Here is a 12,767-nt window from a genome sequence, read left to right on the forward strand (position 1 = left end):
AGAAGAAATAGAATATGAACAAGAAATAGAATATGCAAAAGAAAAAGTTGCAACATTGTATCTATTTGTATCCATTTCGGATACAGATGTTTCTATTCGGATACAAATAGATACAATGTTGCTATACTTTTAAATGTCAAATATAATATCGAACTGAAATTCTTTTTTTTTCTTCTACTTCATATTCAATTTTTTTCCTTTTCCTTCTTTTTTCATGTCACTGCTTATGTGCATTTTTAAATATCGGAAAAAGATCGGCAAATTTGTCCATCATTGCTGCGGAAATCAGCAGAACGACAAATTTGGCCGATTATTTTCCAGCAGGATTGATTACCACACTAACGATCCAAATATTGGCCGATTTTTTTTTCGGCCGATTTTCATCTCATCTATGGCCCACATAACACCCTGGTCACATGCACGTCAGGGCACATGTATAACCAGCGTGCAGTTTGCGGTGAATGGGCCTTCAGACTCGGAATACTCTATTAATCCTGCAGGGAAATGGAGCTCTCCAAGCTGCCCCCAGAACAAAGTACGGCAGGCCTGCCCTGGAATGTGGGATGAATGGGCCCAGGGCTGTGTATGGCTTTTATTGTACGGCACAGCCCCTCCCCTCACCCGCACAGCCACCTATACTGCGTGCACCGGACGGACATGCGAGGAGGAGCGCTGGGCTCCAGGCCGGAGCTCCTCACACACAGGGGAGGCTCGGCAACTGAAATCTTCCCCAGCACTCTCACACGCACATGGCAACAAGCCGACTGCCCATCAGAAGGAGGCCCCCCGTAACCCCGCCTACGTGGCGACGTCCCACCAGCGGCCGGCCAATCCGGGCTCGGCGTCGAGGCTGCTGAGTGACAGCTGCGCAAAAGCAGCGCCTGCGCAGCGCCGGAGCCTCGTCCCCTCCCACCGCTGCTGCCTGCGTCTCCCTCGCCTTGTGTGCAGCGAGTCTGGGAGGAAGAGCGGGGCGATCGGGGAGGACAGCAGAGACATGAGAGCTGCGAGCCGCGCTTCCGACTCCAGGCAGTCCCCGGGCACCGTGCAGCTGTGATCGGCCCCTCCATCGCACGGAAGACTCGGATCGGTGTGTGTGTTGTGTGCACAGAGAGCCCCGGAGACATGAGTGCAGAGGGATTCCAGTACCGGGCCCTATTCGCCTACAAGAAGGAGCGAGAGGAAGACATCGACCTGCGGGTGGGGGACATCCTGACCGTCAATCGGGGGACCCTGGTGGCCCAGGGCTGCGGGGAGGGCAGCGAGGCCCGGCCCGAGCACATCGGATGGCTGAACGGCTACAACGAGAGCACGGGGGAGAGGGGCGACTTCCCGGGAACCTACGTGGAGTATATGGGCCGGAAGAAGATCAGCCCCCCCACTCCCAAACCACGACCCCCCAGACCACTGCCTGTGGCCCCTGGGGGCCCCCGGAGCGAGGCTGGAGCAGAGGCGCAGGGTGAGTCCTCAGGTGTGTGTGCTCTGATTGCACCATCGCAGGATGAGGCCCCCTTCACAGCGTTCTGGAAACAGGCGAAACGCGTAAAAAACGCACGTTGTCGATCATAACCACGCGTAGAGCAGCCCATTCATGTGACCGCGGGACGCACGGAGACGGGAAACGTGTGCAGAAACGCGACTTCCCGCTGTGAACGGGGCCTGACATTTCGGCAGACTAGATCAGATTGTATGGGTGTGTGGGGTGCGCTGCCAGGTGGGCACACGAGTTTATGCCATCCCATCAGAGCAACCGGATCGTCATAACTTCCCGATTAATTAACGGAGGCGATCGGCGAGAACGGAGAATTATCGATCGCGTTGCATCTATTGGCAGTGCTGAGATAATTCACCGATCGATTAGATTATAATCTGGATTGGTCAGATTGGGAGGTTGCGCGGTGTGTGCTGCCAGGTGGTTGCACGATTTTATCATCTGGTCTGCCAAAACGATCGTATCCGCAATCGATCGAGTCACCACAACTTCCCTTCTGATCAATTCACATTGAAGTGAGTTGGTTGGGCAGGATGAAGAATTGTGTTGCATCAATTGGCAGCACTGAGATAATCACCGATCGATTAGATTCTAATTGTATCTATCTGATTGTGCTGTGTGTACACTGCCAGGTGGCCGCACGACTTTATCATCTGATCCAGCAAAACAATTGTATCTGCAATCGATCGAGTTGCCATAACTTCCCTTCTGATTAATATTGACCCGAGTTGGTTGGGCAGGATGTAGAATCGTGTTGCATCAGTTGGCAGCACTGAGATATTCACCGATCGATTAGATTATAATTGGATCAATCAGATTGTGGGGTTGTGTGCTGTCAGGTGGTCGCACGACTTTTTCTTCTGATCCAGCAAAACGATTGTATTGGCAGCCCATCAAGTTGCCACAACTTCCCTTCCCATCAATTCACATTGAACTGAGTTGGTTGGGCAGGATGAAGAATGATTGTGTTGTGTCAATTGGCAGCACTGAGCTCATTCTCCGATCGATTAGATTCTAATTGGATCAATCAGATTGTACGGTTGTATTCTGCCAGGTGGCTGCACGATTTTATTACCCAATCCATGTGGCATGCAGTTAAAATGATTGCCACCAATCCGATCGCCATAAATTCCCTTCCAATCAAATTCATTGAACTGAGTCGATCAGGACAGAAAATGATCAGTCGTTTTGCATCGATCGGCAGCCAATTTACTGATCAGTAAGATTATAATTGGATCAATCAGAATATGAGGTTGTATGGTGTATGCTGCCAGTTGGCTGAACGATTTTCTTTTCCAATCCATGTGACATGCTGTTAAAATGATGAGATTGGCCACCCATCCAAAAGCCATAACTTCCCTTTTGATCGATTTACGTTGAACTGAGTCAATCAGCCAGGATGGGGAATTATCAATCGTATTGCTGGGATGATTCACTGATCAGTTAGGCCAGGTATTGGTGGCATCATGTGTCAATAAACCATCAATGTGATCTCCAATCAATCTCCCAGATAGGAATAATCGATCCATAAATGAAGACCCACTTGGTGGATAGGACACACACTGGGGAAGTGGATTTTAGTTGGCCAGAGATCCGTTATCTCTATCAGAGGAAATTGATCAGAAAAGTCATTGATCATTTATTGAAGCCCCCAATACAGGGGTGATCCATGATCAATAACCTATGATGATCTCGTCCAAATATCGATCAGAATCCAATTCACCCGTGTGTGTTCTATCCACCAAATCGGTAAATGACGTAAAATCAATTATTCCTATCAGGGGGATCGATTGGAAAAGTCATTGATCATTTATTGAAGCGTGTATGGCCACCAATACAGGCAGTGATCTGTGATCAATAACGTAATATCCTATTGATCAGAATCCACCTTCTCTGTGTGTCATTTCCCCCAAATGGGTCGTCAACTGTCAGTCAGCTATTCCTATCTGGGGAGAATCCATCGGAATAGTCGACTGTTGACGCGTGTGTGGCCCCCAATCCCGGTGATTGATCTGCGTACCTGCCATTGCACAGAAGTGATCTGTCATTGGGATAAGGAATGATGCATGGTTCCACACTTTACTGGCTGCAGATATCAATCACAAATACAACCCATGGCAGATCTAACACCGATCTTTCGGACACATGTATGGGTAGTTATGGTGGCCAGTCACGGATCGATATGGCTAATGGATGTGACTTTAACCACACACTGTACAATCTCCTTTAGATCTAACAACAGCTATGTAATGCATGGACCTGCCAGATTGGAAACAAATCATGGGGTAGCTTTGGTAGGTCCTCAAGTTTTGGTAGATCTAAGGTCGATTGTGCAGTCATGTTGTAATGTGTATAGCAAGCATAATGGTGGCTGTGCTGTACGCAATCTGATTGTACAATCTCCTTTAGATCTGCCAACCGCTATGTACTGCAAGTGTCGGTCTGGTTGGATGCAAATGGATAAGATAGTTTAGGTCCTGATATATATTGGTAAATCTAAAGGAAATTGTCCAATCAGATTGTATAGTGTATGGCCAGTTTTAGGGTTGGCATACACCAACGTTTGATTTACCAAGACTATGAGGACCTACCGTAATTACCAAGCAATCTGCATCCAATCAGACACACCCCTGTGCTACGGTTTTTAGTAGATCTAAAGTGGATTGTACAATCTGATTTATGCAGGCCATAGACGGATCGTTTATCGGCCAAATTTTCGTCCAAAAGAATTCTCGGCCGATATTCGCATCATTAGTAGGCAATGTCATTGGCCAATTTTCGCGATTCCTTCTCATTTCTTTTATCGGTCATGCTGGAAAATCTATGAAAAACGGCCAATTTTCATAAGCATTGGCAACAGAACGATCGATTTTTCGTTTTTCGGCCAATAAATGACCCGTCTATGGCCTGCATTAGTGGGTTGGGTGAGCTTAAAATGATCTGATTGGCTTTAGCTCACCCAACACGTTCCAGTTTGTGTAATCGCCTTTAGATCTACCAACAACCAAGTTGTACAAGATCCTGCCCGATTGCATAGACTAGGCCTGGCCCTTTATTAGAGTTTTGGGAAAACTGCGATTGATTCTACAAAGATTGTATTGTGTATGGTGAATCTCGATATCGTGTAACACAGACCCTCTGATTTGGTAAGCGTTCTGTTGATTTTGATGCAGGCAAGTCGATCAGCTGTAACTGAATTTTATCGATTGAACAAATCACTGCGTGCATCAGACTGCCAACTGTCATACCGATCAATCAAGTGATTGTTTCCAATAGATCATCGCTGGTAGATTGTATATTTAATCAGTATGTATGTGTTCCATTTTGATATTTTAATCGATGATGAATTGGCCACTGTGCATGTATGGGGCAGTCTTACAATTTCAGCATACGTTGCAATCAAAACGATTGTATGGTCAGCTTAGTGTATGCAGAGGATCTCGCTCTCCTGTGTCTTCATGACATTGGGAGAAGATCCGTCCTGGAACCTGCCTGCTGGGACTTGTAGTCGCCCTGTGGGTGGTGGGCAGTTATGGTCCCCGGGCACAACGGTGCGGATCATCATGCGATTTGATCGTTTTATAATTGCATGGCAAGTCGCATCCTATTGTCTACAATAGAAGCGGTTAAATCGATGCAAATTCGTTGGAATCGCAGCAATTTTGAAAGTCGTTAATGCACTATTTGCTGGTTCAGGTGTGACTTGCATGGACATCGCTGCATGAAGTCGCAGATTGTCTTCCAAGTGGCACTGACATCCAACTTTGAAATCGTGCAAATTCGAGGGAAGTTTCTCGATTTCAAAGACGGGATTCGGTGTAACTGAAGCCTAACACTTGGTGTGCCCATTTATGTCATCAAATGTCAGGAAGTGTTCGGTGCCCCATAAACGTTTCCACGTGTCTGGTCGCTGCTCCCGTCGTCTGTACATATCGTCAGTATAGTGCAGTCACCCCACACCACCAGATATCCATCTCTTGTTGTCACGTCTATACAATCTACGGTTGTCGGTCGTCGCTGCCATCTGTGCAGTGGTAGAGTCGTGTGTCTTGTTGGGAAAGCCATAAATTATAGTTTTCCTTCCTTCCACTACAGGTTGCAGGGAAGAAAATTGCTCGATTCCTCCAACAGTCTGTATTAATGGGGGAATCCCTCCTGTAGTGCTGTTGTGTTCTGTCGGCGGAGGCCTTCCCCCACCTGCCGGACTCAATGATTACTGCTGGTGGCTACAGCCTGCAGCAGAGATCACATGCACAATATCCAACAGGCTGGTTGTACTGAAGTCAATAGACTGATCGAATCTCAGCTGATCCCTGCTGAACTGGTTGAGGTTATCCATCCATCTGTGACCAGCCTGAGCCATTGATGCAGAAATGTGGAGTTTGGGTGAAATCCTTTATTGATGGACCGCAGTACCCCCCCCTTATCCTCACTCCATCAGCACTGTGCCCGTCTGTAGCAGCTCTCCCTTGTCTGTGCTCTCACGGCCTTGGATGACATGAGCAGGTGCGATTGGCTCCCACCGCTGTCAGTCGGATTTTGTGACGGGGGCGTGGCCTAGCTGTACTGTCTGAGTCTATGAACTCAGACAGCATGGCTCAGGAGTGACCCTGCAGGTGTGCCCCTATAGCAATGGCTTGCTATGGGGGGAACACAGAGGTGGAACCAGGAATGCTAGCGGGGGACCCCAGAGGATGAGGTACTGAGCGGTTCTGTGCAATTCACAGAGCAGGGAAGTATAAAATGTGTTTTTTATTCTTTTAAAAAAAGACTTTACAGTCACTTTAAGCTGCAGAGTTTTCTCTTCTCCCCTTTTCTTTTCTCTTTCTTTTTTCTTTCTCTCTCTTCTCTTTCTCTTCTCTTTCTCTCTCTTCTCTCTCTCTCTCTTCTCTTTCTCTCTCTCTCTTCTCTCTCTCTCTTCTCTTTCTCTCTCTTCTCTCTCTTCTCTTTCTCTCTCTCTCTCTTCTCTTTCTCTCTCTCTCTCTCTCTCTCTCTCTCTCTCTTCTCTTTCTCTCTCTCTCTCTCTTCTCTTTCTCTCTCTCTCTCTCTCTTCTCTCTCTCTCTCTCTCTCTCTCTCTCTCTCTCTCTCTCTCTCTCTCTCTCTCCTCTTTCTCTCTCTCTCCTCTTTCTCTCTCTCTCCTCTTTCTCTCTCTCTCTTCTCTCTCTCTGTCTTTCTCTCTCTGTCTCTCTCTTTTCTTTCTCTCTCTGTCTCTCTCTTTTCTTTCTCTCTCTGTCTCTCTCTTTTCTTTCTCTCTCTGTCTCTCTCTTTTCTTTCTCTCTCTGTCTCTCTCTTTTTCGCCTCTTCTCTTTCTCCCCCATTTGCACTCATTACATTGGACAATGGCTTTGTACCCTTTGATCTGTGCCCAGTTGACAGTTTGTAGACAGTCGGTGGTTGCAGTCTAGTTGTATGTTGAGCCCCTGACACCCATGACGCGATTCATCATGACCTCCCCTTTCAGCAGTAGTTCCATCTATGTCATTTGCACTGTTATCTGTACTGACAGCCATAGAACTTCCTTTATATTGGGCTTTATACCCGCACATGTGTGGCCCCAGTGTGGTTGTGTTGCTGGCGTCCTGGCCTGTGTTTATAGAAACACTATACACTGGACACCAGTTTAGAAACAATGTTTACAAACACTGTAGAATGACTTGTGTAGCAGTTGCTCAATGTTCCAGCGGTGATCTCTGATTACAGGAGAGTGAACTAATAACATTGACATATGTCATCTCCCCATCGTATGTTCTGCTTTGTTACATCTAGATGATCCCTGGGCGCTGAATCGTTCAGATATTATCGTTTCTACTTAATATAATATGCAAATCTTGTGGCTGCGTGAGACTCCTCGTCTGTCCTTTCTTTTAATTGGCAGTCTGGGCGATCTCTCATCTGAAGCATATTTCTGTAGGCTTTGTTCTAGACATTCTTGAGCCTTACTGAACTGTGAAGCTGTGGAATGTGCTGGCCTTGCACAAAGAAGGGCCAGTTCCCGTAGTTGGCTATTGATTCTTCTCTTCCTTTTTCCTGTGCTGCATGCAGTTCTGTGAGCTTTGTGTAGAAGACAATGGGGCAGAGACCTCGTCTTTTATCAGTGACAATCGGGGTGGACGGGTGACACCACCATTGCTTTCTGGGTTTGTGTGGCTTGGACAATGTTGGAACCCATGTAGCATGTTATAGACAGCTATGGTGTTTGACATGATTGTTGTGTCTCCTCCTCCGCACTTCATTTTAGTCCATCCTATCATTTAAAGTAAAGGCTGTCAGTAATCCAAAGTTTTCATAGGAACTGGAATGCAGATTTGTAATGGCAACATGCATGCCTTTGCTATATGGAGGGGAACAGCTTGACTTGGCTTGTCTGCATTGTCAGACGGAGGAGGCGCGTTATGGGGACCAGCTCTTATGCAATGCAAAGTACGTTGCTGATTTTTTTTTTTTTTTTTTTTTTAATAGGAATCCATCTTATCTTCCCTGTGATGGAAAATAATGAAGGATCAGATATTATAATACAGGATTTGTATAGCACCAACGTTTTTTCGCAGCACTTTACAACATGAAGGCAGACAGTACAATTACAATACAAATGAATACAGGAGGATTCAGGGGGCCCTTCTCGTTAGAGCTTCCAATCTAAGAGCTGCCTGAGTGACTTATTTTTATAGTTTGCCAACTTTGTACAAACACTCAATCTTTTCTTCCACTGGAGCGTTGCAAGTATGCATGGTTTTGCAATGTGATCTCTCTTAATTACATCTAACAAAGTTTGTATTTTGGAAACAAATAATTCGGATGTCTCAGGATTAAAATAGTAGGTATGTTGCAACATATGGAATGATTGATGTCACAAACTTGTGTTCGCTTTGCAGTTATACAAGCAGTCTGCATTTCATGAGATTGCGTGGGGTTTTTGGGTTTTTGTGTGTGTATGTATGTATGTGTAAAATATTCTGGAATAATTTATAAAGTATTCAGTATAAGGGATCTGCAGAAAAGCGACTTCCTGACTTAAAACTGCCACCTACTGGTTGGTCAGTACTGTGAAGTCGTTGTATAGTAGAGCCGGGCTAGTGATCGCCTTGCATGTAAGTAAGTTTGCCTTATATGTTCAGCATTTTTGTGTTTTTTTCTGGGATCAAGAGCTCATTCACACTATGTCCTTTGCTCTATGTCATTCGGTGCAAGATCAACTCCAGCACACAATTGTTTTCTAGGTGCACCGCAAAAAAAATTTAGTATGTCTGCCTTTTTCGCAATGCATAAAACATCAGTTCAATGTACCTATTAAAAGAAAAAAAAAAAGAAAGTTAGTATTAACCCTTGATGTATACTGTACAAAAAAAATCATGTAGATTGTACACACCTTGAGGGTTAGGGACTGATGTGAAAGTGCAATATATATGTAAAGCACTGCATAAATTGACGGCGCTATATAAGTAGCTGAAATAATAAGCAGCGCAACACATTCACAAAATGCATGTCAGCACTGGTGTTTTCTGTGTTTTTATGCTCACTGTGTTGTGACTGAGCTCTAAGACAATGGGGTTGATTTACTAAAGGCAAATATACTGCACACTGCAAGTGCACTTGCTCCACAGCTTAATAATTGAGGGACAGCTTCACTTTGCAAAGAGTACCCAATCACATGCAAGGAAAACAAAAAAAAAAACCAAAAACCGCATTTTCGCTTGCATACGATTGGATAATAGAAATCAGCTGAGCTTCCCCTCAGAGCTAGAGCAACTGCCCTCGCAGTGCGCAAACTATTTGCCTTTAGTAAATCAACCGCAATATGTATTTAGTTTTTGCAATGAAGATCTTAAATGACCGCCGAGGTGACAGTATGTTATGATTAGTAGGCTGTCGGGCTTGCTCATTAACCACTTCCCGCTCGGCCACTGTATATAAACGGCTGGATGGTGGCAGTGCAGGGGCAGGTTGCCATTCATAAATGGTGCCCGCCATTTTGGACTGTACGCGTCCCTGGGAGCGTGCGGCACCGCGATCCAGTGCCCGCTGTGTCCGGAGCACACAGCGGAACACCGATCACTGTGTGAGGTCCAAATCATGTGATCACTGATTGGTCAATCAGTGATCACATGAATAGGTGTAAGCAAAATGTCACTTCTGACATCATTGCTTACTACGTGTGAAATCTGTGAATGATCACAGAGATCACATAGTACAAGGCTATTCACAACAGCCTTGTACCATGTGACAAGCTGTGACCAATCACAGCTCACGCAGTATTTCTTATTGGCTGCAGGAATGCAACCAGAGAGGAGGAGAAATGATTGGTTTTACAGCCTTTATGGGTATAAAAGCAATCAGTTTAAAAAAAAAAAAAAAAAAATCTTCATCACCCCCCACAAGTAGTACAGTGTCACTATGGTGACGCTGTACTGCTAGGGTGACAGTATGTTAAAAAAATGTACATTTTTTTGTAAATATTTTTTTTGTAAAATTATAATTTTTGGTTATAAACTAATTTGTTTTTGTTTTTTTTACTAAAGATAACTGAATACATTTTGGCCAAGATTTATGAAGAAAGATTATTTATTTGCAAAATTTTATAAGATAAACACTTTTTTTTTTTTTTTCTTTCAAAATGTTTGGACTTTTTCATTTATATAGCAAAAAAAATAAAAATCCCGGTGATGAATAAATACCACCAAAATAAAGTTTTACTGCCTCAAAAATGCTGAAAAATGCATATGGGTGCAGTGTTGCATGACCGCGCAATTGTCATTCAAGGTATGATAGCGCTGAAAATTGGCCTGGGCAGGAAGGAGGTAAAAGCGTCCGGACATGAAATGGTTAAGTGTGCCATAGTCCCTTTGTGAGAAATCAGATTGCATCACGTGTGACTTTAAGGGGGGTTTACCTTATTTTACACATTGCATTACCTTTTTGAAGTTTTTTCTTTTCAGAATTAATTGAGTTCTATTGGCAGCTAAAGGAATGCAGGGCAGAGTAAGGCCAAAAACTGAGATGTGTCATCAGCTGGTGTGCAGGCTTGTTGTATTTCTTGGAGACCCATCGGTATGGCCCCTATGATGAAGTGATAGGACCAAGCCTTGGTGGGTGGGAGGAAACATGGCAGAGGGTATGGTTTTGTCGGAGACTCACAGGCTGAGGCCACCTTTCATTCTTGTCTATATGGCTGATTGATTCTAATGACCGACTGGTATGATGTTGCATTGTATCTGTTGCATACCTTTATAGCAGCCTTTTGTTTACTTTTTTTTAGCCCAGAGGAAGCTTTGACATGTTAGGCCTCAAGGAACCCTTGCTAAAATCCATTCATAGGTGGGACAGTAGGAACACTCCTGTTACATTGTTGGTCACGCATAACGGCTGCTTTCAGAGTAGTGCTCACACATATTGGGGTCAGTTCACTAAAGGTTACCGTGTGCGATAACACGGTAACAGGACTCCTTATCGTAAATTAACGCATGAAGTAATAAGAGTCAATTCATCAAAGTAAAATATCAAATGTGAGGTAAATACTGCACATTTGTTAACCCCTTGGTGCCTCCTGGCCCTTTAAGGGTTTCAGAAGCCGGGAGGTGGGGCAGGGTTTTAAGGTCATGTAACCACCGTGGTTCGCCGTCATGGCGGTCACATGATTGGGAAAGGTCCCGATCGAAAGAGGAGATCGGGACCTTTCCGTGAGTACCGGACGTGTGCTGGGAGCATGCAAATTGCATGCAAATGTGCGGCCGCTCGGCGTCTAGGCCCAGACGCCGGGAGGCCACACATTTGTGTGCAGCCGGCATGAAGAGGTTAAAGTGAGATAAATACCGCAAAAAAAATGAGAGATCATTAAATTCAATTCATTAAAAAACACACATTCGTAAGGCCCCTTTCACATGGGCGGTTGTTCTGCCGCTTGTAAATGCAGGTGTTTTTATTTTGAAATTCCAACACTCCTGGCACACAGATCTCTTACATTTGTATATTGCGTTTACATTTGTTTACATGCGGCTGTGGAAGTAAATTCTTGCTTTTTCTTAATGCAAATGTTTACTTATTTTTTCTTTGTACTGTAATTAACTGCATTCACATACAGACAGCAGCGGTACATCGCTCCTGGGCGCAGGCAACTTTATTTTTTCTAAACGCATAAAACCGTAAATATTATGAAAACGTTGCTAAACGCAGTGTGTGAATGGAGCCATAGGGATGCATTGTCTGCACTTAGCTGCAGTAAGGAAGTTCCTCTAACCACAGCTAAAAGCTGAAATCTAACCGCCTGTGTGAAAGGGGTCTTATTTATCACCAGGTGTTTGCTGGCAGTATTTTAGAAATGTACAAAATAACAATTAGAAAATGAAAATAAATTGTAACATTTCATCAAAGGTAGATAATTTTGTGAATGAAAGCACACTACAGTGTTTTCATAGTTTCACAGTATTGCAGTGTGCATTCTGGTGTAATGTTAGCCTGCAAAAAAAAAAAAAATTGTGAAAAACAGCACCAAAAATAACACCAAATTTAAAGTTTTACCTTTTGGCGAGCCATCAAATATACTGAGAATTTTCTAACAAATCTTTGTACAAATTTTTGTTTGAAAAGCTACTAGTTTATGGCCAGCTTTACCTTCTGGTAGCACCAGGAATTAAAGTGTTACTAAACCCAGGACCCTGCATTCACTATATCTGGTCTCCCACAGTACACTGGACATGGAAATGCAATTATTTTAGTAAATATAAACTGCTAAATACCTTTTCTCATCAGCAGTTAGAGCAGTCTTGGGACTTCAGGAGTGCACTGGTTAAAGCTTGTAGAGGAGTTTTCTTTTTGCTCTAGGAGGATGTGAAAGTCCTGACCCTCTGTGTGGACAGTGCTGATTGGCCCTGTGCTGATCACATGCACTCTCCCAAGAAAAAGAAAAACCTGTAGCAATACACACCAAACTGAGCATGTGCATGTGACTAAGGATTCAGTCTGTATCAGGCGGGCATTTCAACAAGAGGTGGGGCAGAGATGAAAGGCTCAAACAGCCTTTTTACACAATGCAGAGGATTAACCCCATAGGTTCCACAATGAGTATAACAAGCATGCTTTACTGCATATACAGACTGATTTTACTGTTGTGGGTTTAGTAACACTTTAGGTGCTAAATATCACAAAGCATAAATGTTTAACACTTTTTTTTTTTAGTGAATTGACTACTTTTGAAATAAATACCGCATGAGTTATTTTAACTCAAATTCATGCTGTATTTATCTCTTAGTGAATTGACCCCAATGCCACCCCTTAAGTTCTTTG

At 44.2% G+C, this 12,767-nt stretch overlaps 1 protein-coding gene across 2 annotated transcripts in view; it reads left to right on the plus strand.

Moving 5' to 3' along the window:
* The first annotated feature begins 933 nt into the window (after positions 1-933).
* Positions 934-12,767, plus strand: part of PIK3R1 (phosphoinositide-3-kinase regulatory subunit 1) — a 95,251-nt gene continuing 83,417 nt past the window's right edge. The window contains exon 1 of one of the 2 annotated variants that reach the window (XM_089653482.1): positions 934-1,468. In XM_089653482.1, the coding sequence (XP_089509608.1) occupies positions 1,123-1,468 (346 nt within the window). In that variant the 5' untranslated portion in view covers positions 934-1,122. The remainder of the gene's footprint in view (positions 1,469-12,767) is intronic. The other variant, XM_089653483.1, reaches the window with a different exon arrangement.

This window comes from Staurois parvus, unplaced genomic scaffold (assembly GCF_062004578.1).
Source record: "Staurois parvus isolate SC_StPar_1 unplaced genomic scaffold, SC_StPar_1.0 ptg000714l, whole genome shotgun sequence".
NCBI classification, from domain to species: Eukaryota; Metazoa; Chordata; class Amphibia; order Anura; family Ranidae; genus Staurois; species Staurois parvus.